The 14,641-nt window shown below is 40.2% G+C and overlaps 1 protein-coding gene and 1 long non-coding RNA gene across 4 annotated transcripts in view; one reads left to right on the forward strand and one right to left on the reverse strand.

Moving 5' to 3' along the window:
• The window catches only part of LOC124070917, a 29,492-nt gene extending 20,848 nt beyond the window's left edge, over positions 1-8,644 (reverse strand). The window contains exons 1-3 of one of the 2 annotated variants that reach the window (XR_006845260.1): positions 8,533-8,644; positions 4,696-4,788; positions 3,151-3,228 (exon numbers count right to left, since the gene is read on the reverse strand). This is a non-coding gene — a long non-coding RNA (uncharacterized LOC124070917). The remainder of the gene's footprint in view (positions 1-3,150; positions 3,229-4,695; positions 4,789-8,532) is intronic. The other variant, XR_006845259.1, reaches the window with a different exon arrangement.
• Positions 8,116-14,440, forward strand: wasf3a (WASP family member 3a). Of its 2 annotated transcripts, none has more exons than XM_046411259.1 (9): positions 8,116-8,456; positions 9,740-9,901; positions 10,992-11,126; positions 11,456-11,609; positions 11,705-11,822; positions 11,920-12,104; positions 12,647-12,868; positions 12,954-13,258; positions 13,406-14,440. In XM_046411259.1, exons 2-9 carry the CDS (start codon positions 9,769-9,771, stop codon positions 13,561-13,563), a joined length of 1,410 nt encoding a protein of 469 aa, XP_046267215.1. In that variant the 5' UTR covers positions 8,116-8,456; positions 9,740-9,768; the 3' UTR covers positions 13,564-14,440. The 2 variants fall into 2 exon arrangements, with proteins under 2 accessions (XP_046267215.1, XP_046267214.1); XM_046411258.1 differs by having other exon boundaries at positions 8,117-8,456; positions 9,737-9,901.
• The last annotated feature ends 201 nt before the right edge of the window (positions 14,441-14,641 follow it).

Genomic DNA, 14,641 nt, shown 5'->3' on the forward strand with positions numbered 1-14,641 from the left:
GGGACTGAAGAAATGGAGAGCCCTCGATGACCCATTCAAAATCTTCCATAGCCCACTGGTGAGTCATGACATCATTGTGAATGTCATACACCTAATTTAGCAATCATTAGTTTTCTGCAATAGTATGTTTTTCCCACATTATCAAAACAACAACGAATTAGTCAAAGAACAATTTAACATTAAGGGTAAAAATAGAAATTGTTTGGTCCCTGTATCAATTTGCATTTACTCATCACCTATGATGGGGCTGGATGCTACCATAACAGTGAGGATTTGATCAAATATGAAAGGACACACAATCCCATCAGCTGCTCGTGACATTTTCATTTTCTCTTCATCAGGGATCAGAGACTAGTAGACCTGAATTCAACACAGATATAAACATAGCAGAAGACAAAAAGAAAAGGAAAGGCTCTGATACCAACATGCTCTGTATGCAATTCACATATACGTGCATTCCAACTTGGTGTCCACAATAAAGATATTTTAGTGCCAGGGTGATACAGCCAGACATAAACACTAATGGAGCACATAATGGAGACCATGTTAAGAGCCTGAGCGGAGATGAGATGTGCGCATATATTATCCTCCACCTGCAACTTTCACTGAATCACCAAACTGCTGTGGTGTATATGTTTAGTGCAGGAGATGTAACGTATCATGGGTATCATACCGACTAAAGCCTTTTCGCTTTGCGCTTCAAGCCTTAACAAATAAGCCACAGAATAACTTCAGTGGATTTACATGAACCGACAAACAATGTTAAATAACAGAGATTCAATACTTCGAGACAGAGTGTCGATTGCATGAATAATAAGAAATTTCTCAAAACAAAATTATAAGGTAGTTGAACTCGGATTTAAAAAAATAAAGAAAAATAGTGCAATAGACCTGTTCTCTAGAGTGTAAATAAAATTTCTTAGGAAGTAGAAAAGAAAACAAACAGTAACACAGCCAAGTGACTATTGAATACCTCCCACTTATGAAGATGATGCCCAATTCATTTAGTAAGATATCCACCTTGTGGTTAGAAAGTAGTACTACACCTTCTACTGTTTTTGAGGCTGCATGTCTGTATGTTGCTCAGTTTACATGAGAAATTGGTGAATTATTACCAATAAATATGACATAAATCTTGGGGTGTCTAGTTCCCTATTCGGCACACAGAAGTGTGTCTCATGAATGTGAACAACAGAAGGCATCAAATGCTAATAAGGTACACATATAAAAATGGTTTCTAATGCTTTGTGGTTAATATTATTTTCCATCCTGCATATAAATTGTCCCCTGCTAAAAGTTCATCTGCCTAAACTAATGTGGATGGGACATCAAATAAAGTTGACTACTCATTCTTTCCTCTTTATATCTCTATTAGAACTGAAACTATCAGAGGCCTCGCGTGCCTCCTGAGATCTGGACTGATAGCTGTGGACGCTTTTTTTTCCTTTTCAGGCTGCACTTTATGGCCTCGTCTACTTTGCAGAGATATTGTCCTTTCTTCCTACCACCCAACACACAAGATGAGATTCCTCTGCGCACACAGTCACACAGGCTTTTAGACACTCATTAGCTCTTACTAATACAATAAGTGTCACCTTCCATTACATGGTGCCGAGTTGGATATCAGGATTGGAAACCCACCAAATCTCCACACAAGGGGTGCGACCCCCTCACGCACGGTATTGTCTTTCAGCCACAATGTGGGATTGTTTTCTCTTTGCTCTTTTATGTCTAAAATATAAATATGTACACTTACTACAGAAAAATGCACAGACTGAAAGTTTTCACCGACATAACAACAAACTTACAGACTGTCTTTGAAGGTAAATGCTAAGTGACGCACATTCCTTCATCGTGTGAATCTTCATGTTAACTTTGGAGTTTGTTTCAGAGCAGGCAGCTGTTTAAGGAGCCACCACACCCCACCCTATTCAAGCCCGTTGTCTTGCTTATGAACAGCACATGCAGACTTGTAAAAAATCTTAATTAAGACTCTTAATTCTCCGTGCCGTCGCCTGACTAAGGCTGTGTGCTCACGTGAAGCCCTGCTGCACACAGCATGAGGGTAGATGGTGTCGGACAGGGACATCATTTTCCTGGCTTTCACACGACAGGGCGCAAAGAACATTTATCCCTAATCCTTATCCTATCTTCATGTGCAATAAGAGCTGTTTCTGAGCAACTAAACTATTTTTTTTCTTTTCAACAATCATTGTATTTGAGTGAAGATGGCTATTGTAATAGATTAGCAAAAAAAAAATACGACCTTTCACTTCTGAGATCTAGGAGTCTGATTTGTTAACAGTTTAACAGTTTACAAGCACATGTTAATGCCTTTTTCCTCATTATACCAAGAAGCTACAGTACGCTGTACATCACCACACGTAAAAATATGAAGTGACAAGGGTTTGCCACTGTAAAGGTGATTTCAGCTCAGGGTTTTGTATGCAGCCCTTTGGTTTCGGAGGCTTCTCCCTCCGAGCAGTGGCAAAGGGCATGTGGTCTTCTGTGTGCAGCAGATGCCCTGAAGAAGACTTGCGACAGATGAAGCGAAAATGAGCGTGACATGTGTTAAACAGGCAGAGCCCCACAACACTGACATTTGACAAGATGATGGGCGTAGGCAATCATTATTGTCTCCACTTAAGCAAGCAGCAAATATTCAGTGCTGACGTCTGTGAAAGCAAAAGCCATAACCAATCAGCCTGAGCTGATTTTCATTAATGAGTGATGTGTTTGAATCGATCGCAATCAGGGTCAAACACAACCGGCTGGTGAGATGAGATGTAAAGTTTAAATGTGCGTCTAACCCAGTGGATCCATATTAAAGAATTTAGTACAAACCTTAATCTAATGTTGAAATGGTTTCATTAATAACTTTATAATTTACAGTGTAAGTGTGTCAGTTTATGCATTCTTTCCTTAGTCACTTGTAGCCGTCTGCACACCCTAACAGACCTTCGACCTTGGTTCTTCCTGCCTGACAAAGGTGCCAATGATGGTGAGTTAGGCATGGGGAGGAACATGCCAAGGAGATGCCCCCCTCCTACTCTACCCCTACCACCCCCCTCCTTTCCAGAACCATTTGGACCACAGGGAATGGGTTAATCACATTAGAGGCCCAGAAGAGAGATGGGAAGTAGACAGTACCGTGACAGCCGGGGTAGCACTGGCACGACTAATCCCGTTAGGCCGAGGAAAAAGGGGGACGCCATCGCGCCTACAAGGCTGAGAAAGAAAAAAACATTTTCCCAGGAATGAGTTCACCTGTATGGTAACACAGAGAAGTTGGCCTGTTGATGCCTATTAGAAGAAACAATTGCACTTGGCACATACAAATGTTTTTTTCATGCTGGGCACCACTTTATTGTCAGCGCGTGAAAAAAAATCAGCAGCAGACAGTGGCATTGCATGGGATCCTCTTTCATGCCGCGGTGAAGCAGCCCCTTTCAACTCAGTGCTATCAGTCTCCCAAACATTGAGAAGATGGGGAGGGGTGCTGTAAGGATAGAGCTTACTTCATCTGCCATTGTAAGTGCACCCGAGTTCAACCTTAATGTAAACCTTTGCAGGCAGGATATGAATAGGATGCTCTCTATAAAAATATATCCTGCTGGGTAATCCGGCAGATGGCCACAGCAGCGGACACTACAAGCGCCGCTGGCCACTGCAGGGGTAACAGGGAATGTCCGATCAGCAGCCTCTCTTCAGCCTGGGAGATGTGGAATCAAGATTCTTAACTCCCCTTAGCAACGCTGGGAAACAGAGCCGTCAGTTTGGATCCATCAAGTTTCTACTTAATCTCGCCCACCACTTTTTTTCTCTCCATTTTCTCTTTTTTTGTATCTTCCCCTTTTGTTGTGGGGATTAAGCCAAGTGGTAAAACAGTGATTTAATGATCTTTCCATGGCTATGTGCACCACTTAAACCATGAGACAAACAAGCTGAGGCATTCTAAGAGTCACCCCCTCTAAAGGCGGCTGCTCAGGAACTGTGAGGCTTTTGATATAGCATTAAGCTCCGGCTGATTATTTTTCCCACTGTCGTGTGGTGTGCTGCACTCTGCTATGGGAAAATTTAAGGTTTTGTATTTTGTAAATGCCCATTGTGAACAAGATGAGAAGAAATCAGCTGGATAATTACTTGATGATAGCTTTATAATAATAAGGTATGGTGAATATTAATGATTTGTTAACACAGAAGAGAAGTGGTACTGTTAAATTATCATCAAATAATCTAAAACATAAGCATTTTTACAGCCATGGGTGGTTAATTGTTTTGATAAGCTGCCTTAGCTTCAGTAATAAACAAACAAAAAAACAAACCTCCAAATGACACACAAAAAAGCTAGTTAAGAGGAACTTGATTTGGGTAGGGGCTATTTTGTCATGATATACAAGGGTTAGGATGAACTTCAGAGTTTAACTTTAAAATCACACAGATGAGAAGTCCTAAAAGTCATATGAAATTATAACAGCTACAGAGTTCTCATGTCATTCTCTGTGATGCTGATAAAGATCACGTGATATGGTTAAAAGTTCTGAAAAAAGGCTAGTAAACTGACCTCAATTACAGAAGTGTTTTATCCCCAAATACTAAAGGGAAATGTTTTTCTTATGCACAAAATTTAAAGCTTTATAGGTGTGTTTTATAAAAGTGTTTACGGATTATTCCTTTTAAAGGCTGATCTCTTACCTGGGATTTCTGGCTGTCTGAGGTGAAGAGTAGGACTCAATAGTTAACTCAACCGCTGCTCCTTAACTTCCTCTTCCTCGTCAGCAGGAGGATCTGTCCAATGAAGAAATATACTGTGACATATCTGTCTTTGTGCAAGACTCCTATCACTTTTCAGTAAGGGCAAGTCAAAGAAATAAACAGATCACATAGCCAGATAGATTACAACTGTCTTAAATCATATATTTAGAAACTCTTAAAATCACCTAAAAGAACTGGCACCAAGTGAAAATTAAAGGTTTAACCAGAATTCAAAACAAAATTAAACTCAAGACTTTACTCACAAAAGACAGCTAAAAAACAACTGGTGGCAATCAAAGCAAAAAGGGCTAAGATATCCTTAGTTTTAGCACTGAAGCTTGTGTCTACATTTCCTACGATGAAACTTATGCTATAAACTTTCTTTATATTAGATGTTTTGGAGAGCTCCCTCCAGAGCCACAGAAGACACACAACTAGCAGCTCTCATGATGAGTAGCCTAAGCTTTATGTGTAAAATAGGTGAAGTGTCTCCTTTAATAAAATGTCGGTTCACGCTATGGAGACCAAAACGCTGAAATTTTCAAGGAAGCAGTTTCATGACTCTGCACAACATGGATACCATGACTTAAAATGAACAGCTCAACGTGACAGAGGAAAACTGAATGTTAAGGATTTATACACTGATACTCATGACACATCTCAGCGTGTGTGTAAGTGTGTGAGTGTGTGTATGGTGCTCACTCTCACTGGATAATAACTGGCAAGGCATTGGGAGTGATCAATATGGAGTAGGACTAGAAAGCCATAATAGGAGGACAAATATCAGAGGAGAGCAGTCTGGGTGTCTGTGTGTAATGGATGATAGAGGTGTTAGTGTTTGGGCCGGTGTGCAGTAAGTGGGTAAGCTGGTGGTTGGCTACATTCTGTGAAACCAGTATGGTCAATGATGGTGATAATGTGGAGGTTAAGTACTGTATTGGGGTTAATACTTCTGAGCTGGCCAAGAGATTATGGCACTGTCTAAAACATGGAAGACCCCTCAGTGAAATGCTTTGCTCCCAGGCTTAACAGCAGACTGACGCCATCAAGAGTACATGGACCAAAATAGCATTCAAATTACAGATAAAAGGGTCTAGCTGAAAAAATGGTGAGATCCCAATTTAAATATGAGATGGAGATTGTGAACAATGGCTTCTTCAAAGTGAAACTTCATAGATTTATTTTGAGAATAATCTGCCTCCCTTCGGTCTCAATGAGGAGGCTCATGTCAGCCTTTCTTTTGAACGTCACTTGACTAGTTTAATTTAGTGGTTTTCATATGTTCAAATATTTTCCAGCCACATCACCATAATATACAATATTTAGAAAATGAAAATGTCTACAATCTATTAAATAACAAATCAAGATGGAGACTGAATTTCTTTTGAAGGTCATCCTGTAACTTCAACAGTAACATTATAGAGGGTATTTGTCCTTCCTTTGCTATTGTTTTCTGTTCAGCTAGCTCAACAGCATGTCTCAAAAATTTTGTAAAATCAATTATTTGGTTTTTGATGATATATGTTGAGAGTTTAAGAGTAAATTGTATATTTTTGGTATGACTGGTTGACATGGGCATATTGTAATCAGTTTTGTGCTGATCAATACATGTACTGCAGGCTATTCTATGTCATGTTAATCACCTGCCTGTTTCAGTCAAATAAAGGTTTGAGATACAATCTAATATGAATAAATTGGATTTGCTTTTATTTGCTTGCTTGAAAAAAAAGAATGAAAAAAAAGCAAAGTCATAAGATCAAAATGGCTGCAGAGGTTTTCTTTATATTTCAGTTAAGCTTCTCCTCTTGGGCAGCTGTCCCTTTTAGCACTAGTCAGGCCACTCTGTACTTAAAGTAATAGTTAAACATTTCAGGAAATACACTTAAATCCTTTCTTGTCAAGAGTTACATGAAAAAGAATGATGCAATTCTTATGTCTGTCCATCAAAGCTGATGCTGCAGCCAAGAGCTGGTTAGCTTAGTTTAGCATAAAGACTGGAAACAGATGCAAACAACCAGCATGGTTCAGTTCTATGGTAAAAAAAATGCTTTAAAAAGCACATTTGCTTTCTCCAGCACCTTTACAGATCACAAATAAAACATTACATGTTGTTCATTTAATTCAGACAAAAACTAGAGGGTAAAAACATGTTGAGGTTTGACCCTTGGGTTATGAGCTGGACTACTTCTTGTACTGGTGCTGTGATTTCCAGCAGTTTTCAGCTGTCCTTAAACTATGCTAAGCTAATAGGCTCCTAAAGTTGTGTCAGTCTTTTAATTTAACTCTTAGCAAGGATGCAAATAAGCATATTTACCCAAATGTTTAATTTTTCTTTTAAACTAGTTGTTGTGCCTCCTGACCACTGGGAGGAGCCTCAGGTCTTCACAACAGAGACCTCGGGCTGTTCTAGGGTCATGGCTAAAACAGCCTCCTGAGAGTCCCAGAGAGGCCACATCTGTTCAAAACCGTTTGATTATACACTGTGGTTTGTATACTTCCTGTGTTTTTACACTCTCTTAACTTCTGTTTTGAAAAGTACTCTGTAATAAGTTTCGTGCCACTTAAATTGCATAAATCTAATGCAAAAAAATTGCAAGTTAACTTTTACTTAAAACCCATCACCAATGCAGATTACATTGTGATAATAAGATTTAACAATGTCTCTGAGAAACAAGCAATGCCCCCATAACATCTATGAGTTACAGAATCATGATGTGCTACTTATAACAATTTAAGCCCCTATATCTGGGTTACACTAGTCCATCCAGATGATGCCATCTGTGAGAAAAGAGCAGTGTGTGTGTGTGTGTGTGTGTATAGCTTTCAAATCAAATACTGAGTGTCTCATTTCATTATTAATCCTGGTTGTCCCTACTAAGATGTTAATAGACTGGCTGGGATTTACATACTGCTGTTTATGTCAAGAGGACAGTGTAAAAAAAAAAAAATTGAAAATACACTGAAGAAACTCAAAGACTGTAGATCAAGACTTGCTTTTGGACAACAGAAAAACCTGAAATGAAATGAAGCTACAGTTATTTAATCAATCAGTCAATCGTCAGAGAATCCAAAAATAAATAAATAAATAAAAATGCAGCTGTCAGGAAAAATACCAAACATTCACCATTTTCTCCGCTAGAAATCGCTTTTCTCTGTTCTATCACCAGTTTTGACCCTTTGTCAGTGAAAATAAGTAATCTTAATTTTAAGAATTCATGTTGGCTGCATATCTGAAGTCAGTGATTACATTACATTACTGATTAATCAATCAGCACATTAATCAACAATCTGAGTCTTCTTTACTGGCAGCTTTAATTTGATTAGTCGTTAATATAAATAATTAGAAAATGCCACATTAATGTCCAGTTCGTAGAAGACAGCTAATTGTTTTGAACAGCAGGACTAAAACATCCCGACACTGGATGTCAAACTGCTGGCATGACGGCCGTGATTGGATGACAGAAAGTAAATCTGCTGGGCAAATCCCCTCATGGCTCAAGCTGTGATTTGGATTGGAGCGATTTGTTTTCACAGTGAACCTGCCGAGATGACTTCTGTCACTGTCCAAACCACGACTGCGGCAGGCTATGAAAGAGATTGTTTAATTAGGACGACAAAGACTGGACTCAACTTGCACCGCTCCGTCCCAGCGTGCTGAAAAAACGCACCAACTGACAGGCTAACTCAACGGCAACTCTATGGTAGGACTGATGTTATTGTGTTGTTATGCCACTGACATGTTGTTAGACTTCGTGTGTGTCAGCTTAAAAAAGTTACCTGCTGTTAGACGTTTAAGCAGACAGCTCTGAGACTGACAGCCGCTTCGGAAAACATCACACATATGACAGACTAGCTAGCATTGCAGTAGCAGAATGAGGGTGTAACGCTCACGCAGTGACTTATGGGAAATTTAAGGCGAATCATATTATATTGTATTATATTATAGTTTCTTTGTTATGGTTGCGTGCCATCCAACTTACGTAACTATGAATTTGTTTGCTTAATATCTTTACATTAACTCCATAGTTAATAGTTCAAATAGACTTTGGCTGAAAGTACCTCCAAGTCACTTGATTTTCTTGCAACCACAAAGACAATAGTGAGTACTGAAAAAAATATTTTATTTATGTTGTTGTTGCTGCATCTGAAATGAGGAGAAAATGCTTACAGTTAATAGACAGCCTCTCAGACAGGTGAACTGAAGGCTGGTTGTGGAGGAAGTGACTCCTGGATCTGTGTCTTGACATCATGGGTCATATATGTTTATAATGCTCAAATGTTGAGTGAAGTGAAGCAGATCCACGTTCACTGACATCTTTATATACAATCACTGATAGTGTTACTCCCCTGTGAAATCAAATGTTAATGCGTTCTTTCTGCTTTGTTTACCGTGGTACACAGAAAATGAAAATTATGCTCCTTAATGTAAATTGTTCTTAATGTTACTACATACCTGTAATCATTGGCAATCACTTGTCTCAAGTCCACCCAATTAAGTAGTTTAAAGTGCGTTGCAAATTCCCTTAATAACAGTCACATCTGTTATCTTCTCACCTTTTCTGTCACAATAAGCTGGCTGACTAAAACAGTTGTTTCTAAGCATGGTTAATCATTTAGAAAACTGTCCAACACAGCACAATAGCTGTAGCACTTTGACAAGTGGTGATAAATTGTGACATTCAACAGTAAGTGGCCCAGTATTCAACACAACAGATATAACAGAATCATAAAAGGTTTACTTTTGATTTTGATGCTGTCCATTACATATTTTACCACTCTTTTTAAACTAATATAAGCAAAACAAAAAAGCAACACAGTTATGTGCATTAACCTGGACTCTCTGCTTAATGCATAGGTCAGCGTATGTGCCTTTAGACAGCATGTTTGATTGCCAATCTTGTTGCTTCATGAATTTGGACTACTGCTGACTCAACAGGTTGTAGTATCCAGTGAGCTGTCATGGCTGTCCTCTGTCCCCCAGCAGGTGCTATGGCCGAGATGTGAGAAGGGGTCATGCCTTTGGTCAAGAGAAACATTGAGCCTCGGCACTTGTGTCACAGTGCAGTGCCTGATGGGATTGGCAACGAGCTGGAATGTGTAACCAACAACACGCTGTCCGCCATCATCCGCCAGCTCAGCAGTCTGAGTAAGATCACAGTTACACATATTTAACTATGTCTGTGTCATAGCATCTAATCTGAGATCATGTTTTTTCAATAAATGTAAAGTGTAGCCATGCCTTAATGTAATGTGGATTTAACTTAGAAGGACAACTGCACCAACTTTGGAGAAGAATCACCCCAAATTAGTATAAAACAAGTCAAATAAAAGTCATGGAACAACTCAGTGCATGCAGTTATATTTCTAACTTGTGTCTTTAGCTGTTTAGTGACATGACGCAAAAGCCCAGCACGTTTTGTTTTGTTTTGTTTTGTTTTGTTTTTTGGTGGTCGGATGCTATGACACAACAGCAGATCAAAGCTTCCTTGCAACTATCACCCATTTGTTTCAGTTAATGTACATTATTATTCAACACGGTAGTCAATACTAACATATATCTACTGTAGACTCTAACCAGCAAATTTGTACAGAAGCAAACTGGTTTGAATGGTTAAAAATGTGTCACCACAATAAATGATGGGCACTGAAATATGGGAGACAGAGAGGGAAAAGGTAGAGGAAAAGACTATTTTGGGAAACAAATTTACTCCTGGACATCTGGCCCATGAATACCCTGATTAGTGTGTGTGTGTGTGTGTGTGTGTGGATTTAGTGAAGTTACAGAAGCTTAGAGCTTACCGTAAAGCTTTGTGTCGCAGGCAGATAAGACGGAGAGTGAGTGGGCGGAGACAAAAACAGAGGCAGTCTAATGATAGCTTCCACATTAAGTGGATCTGAGCTCTTTGATGTGAGCCATTCGTGCTGTTATGTGCAGGGAATAAACACTTTACATATTGTACAATCCATAGAAATATAATGGACTCAGACATGCACAAGCAGTACTTGTCAAATATAAAGAATCCTTGTTTTATAAAATAGTTGAGCACAGAACAGCAAACACACAGGATTTCTAAGTTGTACTCAACCTGTCAAGAATCTTCTTCATTAGAAAACACAAGAGAGTTGATGTGTAGGTGTGCTGCCCTTTGTTTACCTGATAGATTTGACCTTTTCTGTTTGTTAAGACCTCCGTTTTTTTCCTCCCTTTCATTTTGGGTTCTTTGCTCTGGTTGCAGGTAAGCATGCAGAAAATGTTTTTGGGGAGCTTTTTAACGAGGCCAACACCTTTTATGGGCGTGCCAACTCTCTCCAGGACCGAATCGACCGCCTGGCCATCAAGGTCACCCAGCTGGACTCCAGCGTGGAGGAGGGTTAGTTCATATCATTCATTCTCACATGCTTTGTCCATCCATAATTCCATTTTCTATACTGGCTGGAGCCTATCCCAGCTGAGAGGCGGGGTTCACTCTGGACTGGTCACCAGTCAATCGCAGGGCTGACACACAAAGACAGACAATCACACATGCACACACTCACACCTAGAGTAACCAGTTAACCTGATGTGCATGTTTTTGGGATTGTGGGAGGGAAGAGTACCCGCAACATGCAAACTCCACACAGAAGGGATGGACCGGGATTTGAACCTGGAACCCTCTTGCTGTGAGGCGACATTGCTAACCACTGTGTTACTGTTTTGTAGTCTCTCTTCAGGACATAAACATGAGGAAGGCATTCAAAAGCTCTACTGCCCAGGACCAGCAGGTTTTATCCAAGGACAGCACTCCAGACTCTGTGGCTGAGATGCACAGAAGAAGCGACAGGGCTCCTCCACTCAGCACCCTGACTGCCTACAGGTACTGCCTGCCTTGTAACAACCGCAACATCTGAGCAGATTACATTTTCAGTTAAAGCGTTTCAATTCACGCATGACGTTGTTTTTTAAATACAGAGAGGATTCCACTGATGCGATGAAATTCTACTCAGACCCGTCGTACTTTTTTGACTTGTGGAAGGAGAAAATGCTGCAGGACACAGAGGAGAAGAGGAAAGAAAGGCGGAGGCAAAGGGTGAGAGTACACTCTACCCACTGCTTCATTTTTATCTATTCATATGGCGAGTGGATTTTCATCTTCTTCTTTCGGCTCCTCAATCCTATTGTCCCAGGAGCAGAAGCGATGCGTGGAAAGCAGCACCCTCCAGCGCGAGGTGAAGAAGGTGAGGAAGGCTCGAAACCGCAGGCAAGAGTGGAACGTGATGGCATTCGACAAGGAGCTTCGCCCAGATCACCGCCACCCGCAGACTCTCCGTCGAGGGGCATCATCGGAGGGCTCGCTCTCGCCAGACGGCAGGTCAGACCTTATTTTTTGAGCCACAGTAGGTGTGTTTTAAAGGGGCATTTTAAAAGTCACAAAATGTACAGCTTTGGAGAGTTTTCTTCCAGTGATAACAGTTGTTACATCTGATCTCTGTGATACTGAAATATTTTTATAGTTTTATGTTCACCAGAAAGTCAATAAAAAGAAATATTATCTTAAGGATTTTCTTGACAGTCTGATCACATAACGTCCTTCATGTTTTTGCTGCTATTTCCTATTTCCTGTCATTCTTTAGTTTTAAATATGCAAAGAAAGGTAACATTTATCCTGAAAACACACCTTTAAATCTTATATATAACTTTATTTAGTCATTGAGTGGCACTCTTATGCGTTTCTGGAAATGTTAGTGAAAACTGAAGACAAATGCTGGATGGAAAATGTCATGAATCGTACCTTTTGGCTCAAATATCTCTGTTGTGTAAAGCTTCAGTTTCGATTTTATAACAACAAATCCACCATCTGGACATGTGAAAGCATCTGAATGAGAAGCTCTTTGTCTTTCATTGTTTGTCCAGGCCTGACCTCCCAGATTACCCCATCCCACCAGTGCCTCCCCACGCTGTTTGTAATTATGCCAAGTCACATGATTACGTGCCTGGGAACGCACACCCGTCACCACCTGTGGAGCATGAATACCACAGCATTGACGTCAACTACAAGAGAGTAACCTACGACACAGCAGAGCCTCACGCTGCAGAACGCATGAACGGCTCAACACATCCACCTGCAGATTACAAGTATGTTTCTTGTTATGCATACCCAGAGAAAGACTTACATGTAATGCCAACAAAATATAATCCTCTTTCTTTCACTGTCCACCAGCTCCATCCCTCCACCTCCTGCCCCAGGCCCACCCATCCCATCAGCCCAGACAGCATTTGGTTTTCCTATGGGCTCACTACCACCAACACCACATAATGGAGTTTTGCACGTAGGCCCAGGCTACCTGCTGCCACCTGTACCTCCTCCGGCGCCGCGCGTGGTCCCTCCTCCCCCAGGCCCCCCACCTCCACCCCTCCCTCCTCCAGCTGCACCCTCACACCTAACAGGACAGGGCGAAGGTGGCAGAGCTGAGACAAAACCTGTGAGAGATGCAAGAAGTGACCTGCTGTCCGCCATCCGCATAGGTAATTATCTGGCATTATTGGCATTGTTTGGCAGAGAAAAGCAAACATGATCGTAGGAAACTATATCCTGTCCTGTACGTGACCTGTACATGACAGGGGCACAATACCTGATCTTATTTTAACAAACTCTGTGTGTGACCTTATTAGGCATCCAGCTGAAGAAAGTCCAAGAGCAGCAGGAGCAGCAGAACAAGCGTGAGCCAGTGGGGAATGATGTGGCCACCATCTTGTCTCGACGTATTGCCGTGGAGTACAGTGACTCTGAAGATGACTCTGAGTTGGAAGAAAATGAGTGGTCGGACTGACCACTTGGCTGAAATTTTGCTTTACTGGATCATCAATACAAATAAAGCAAAACTGTGATTCCTCCATTCTGGCTTCACCTAGAGGACCCCACATACCAACCCACTGCTGCCAGAGTACTTTTACTTCATCTTGTGTTATTAATATATGCTGCCACATGCATTTTTTATGAGGAAATAGCATGAGTGAGCACTGTGCTTCTGAAACAGATCTATTATATACAGTTTACTGATTAATTGTGATAAATAAATGTTTAGTTTTCTACTGCTAATGAAATGCTTTCTAACTTAAGTTAGATAAAAGCTTTTTCTAACTTTAGTCTAAACGGTATGTTCTGATAAAGTGTCTTCTCCTAATAACAATCTGACACCTTGAACATAGCATAGCATCACTCCATTGATGAAATGAGCTGTAGACCTTAAAATGGACATTTCCGGTGCTCGTCGTTTTTCACTGAAGACATTTTGACGAGTCACAGAAACGTGCAGCTCTAAATAATGGAATGATTGGCTAATTTCCATGTAGCTGCTTCAGTTTCAGGGTATTGTGCATGTCAACTCACTGTCATGCTGTGATGGCTAAGTTACTCACTTCATTAGAACAGAGTCAATGCTTTTCCTGTTATGACAGTCAAATTCTCAAAGACTTGTTATTTATTAATGATTGCAACAAGATAAAGTAAAATCCTGAAGGATTTCAGTATTTATTTATTTATTCATTTATCAATTTATGGAATTTCCCATTCCTGATAATATTCTGGATTAAATATAACTGTCCCTATATCATGTGAGTGTTTGATGCATAATTCCATTATGTATTTTGTAATTACTACCTCAGTTTGTGACCATTTCACTGTCCTACAGTATTCTGTCTTGAACAGTCTGAATAAAGTTCTGTTCTGTGAGTGAATTATTGAACTTCTTGAAAATATTCACATTACATTTTTTCAAAATCAAAAAGAAAATTGTGTTGTGATCACCTCATCCTTTACTATCTCATTCTTCCTCCTGATTAAAACTTAAACTTTCTCAGATAGGGGCCATCATAATCTTACAGTGCAACCTAAACAGGATAACTATG

The sequence above is a fragment of the Scatophagus argus genome, chromosome 14, assembly GCF_020382885.2.
Source record: "Scatophagus argus isolate fScaArg1 chromosome 14, fScaArg1.pri, whole genome shotgun sequence".
In the NCBI taxonomy this organism is placed as follows: domain Eukaryota; kingdom Metazoa; phylum Chordata; class Actinopteri; family Scatophagidae; genus Scatophagus; species Scatophagus argus.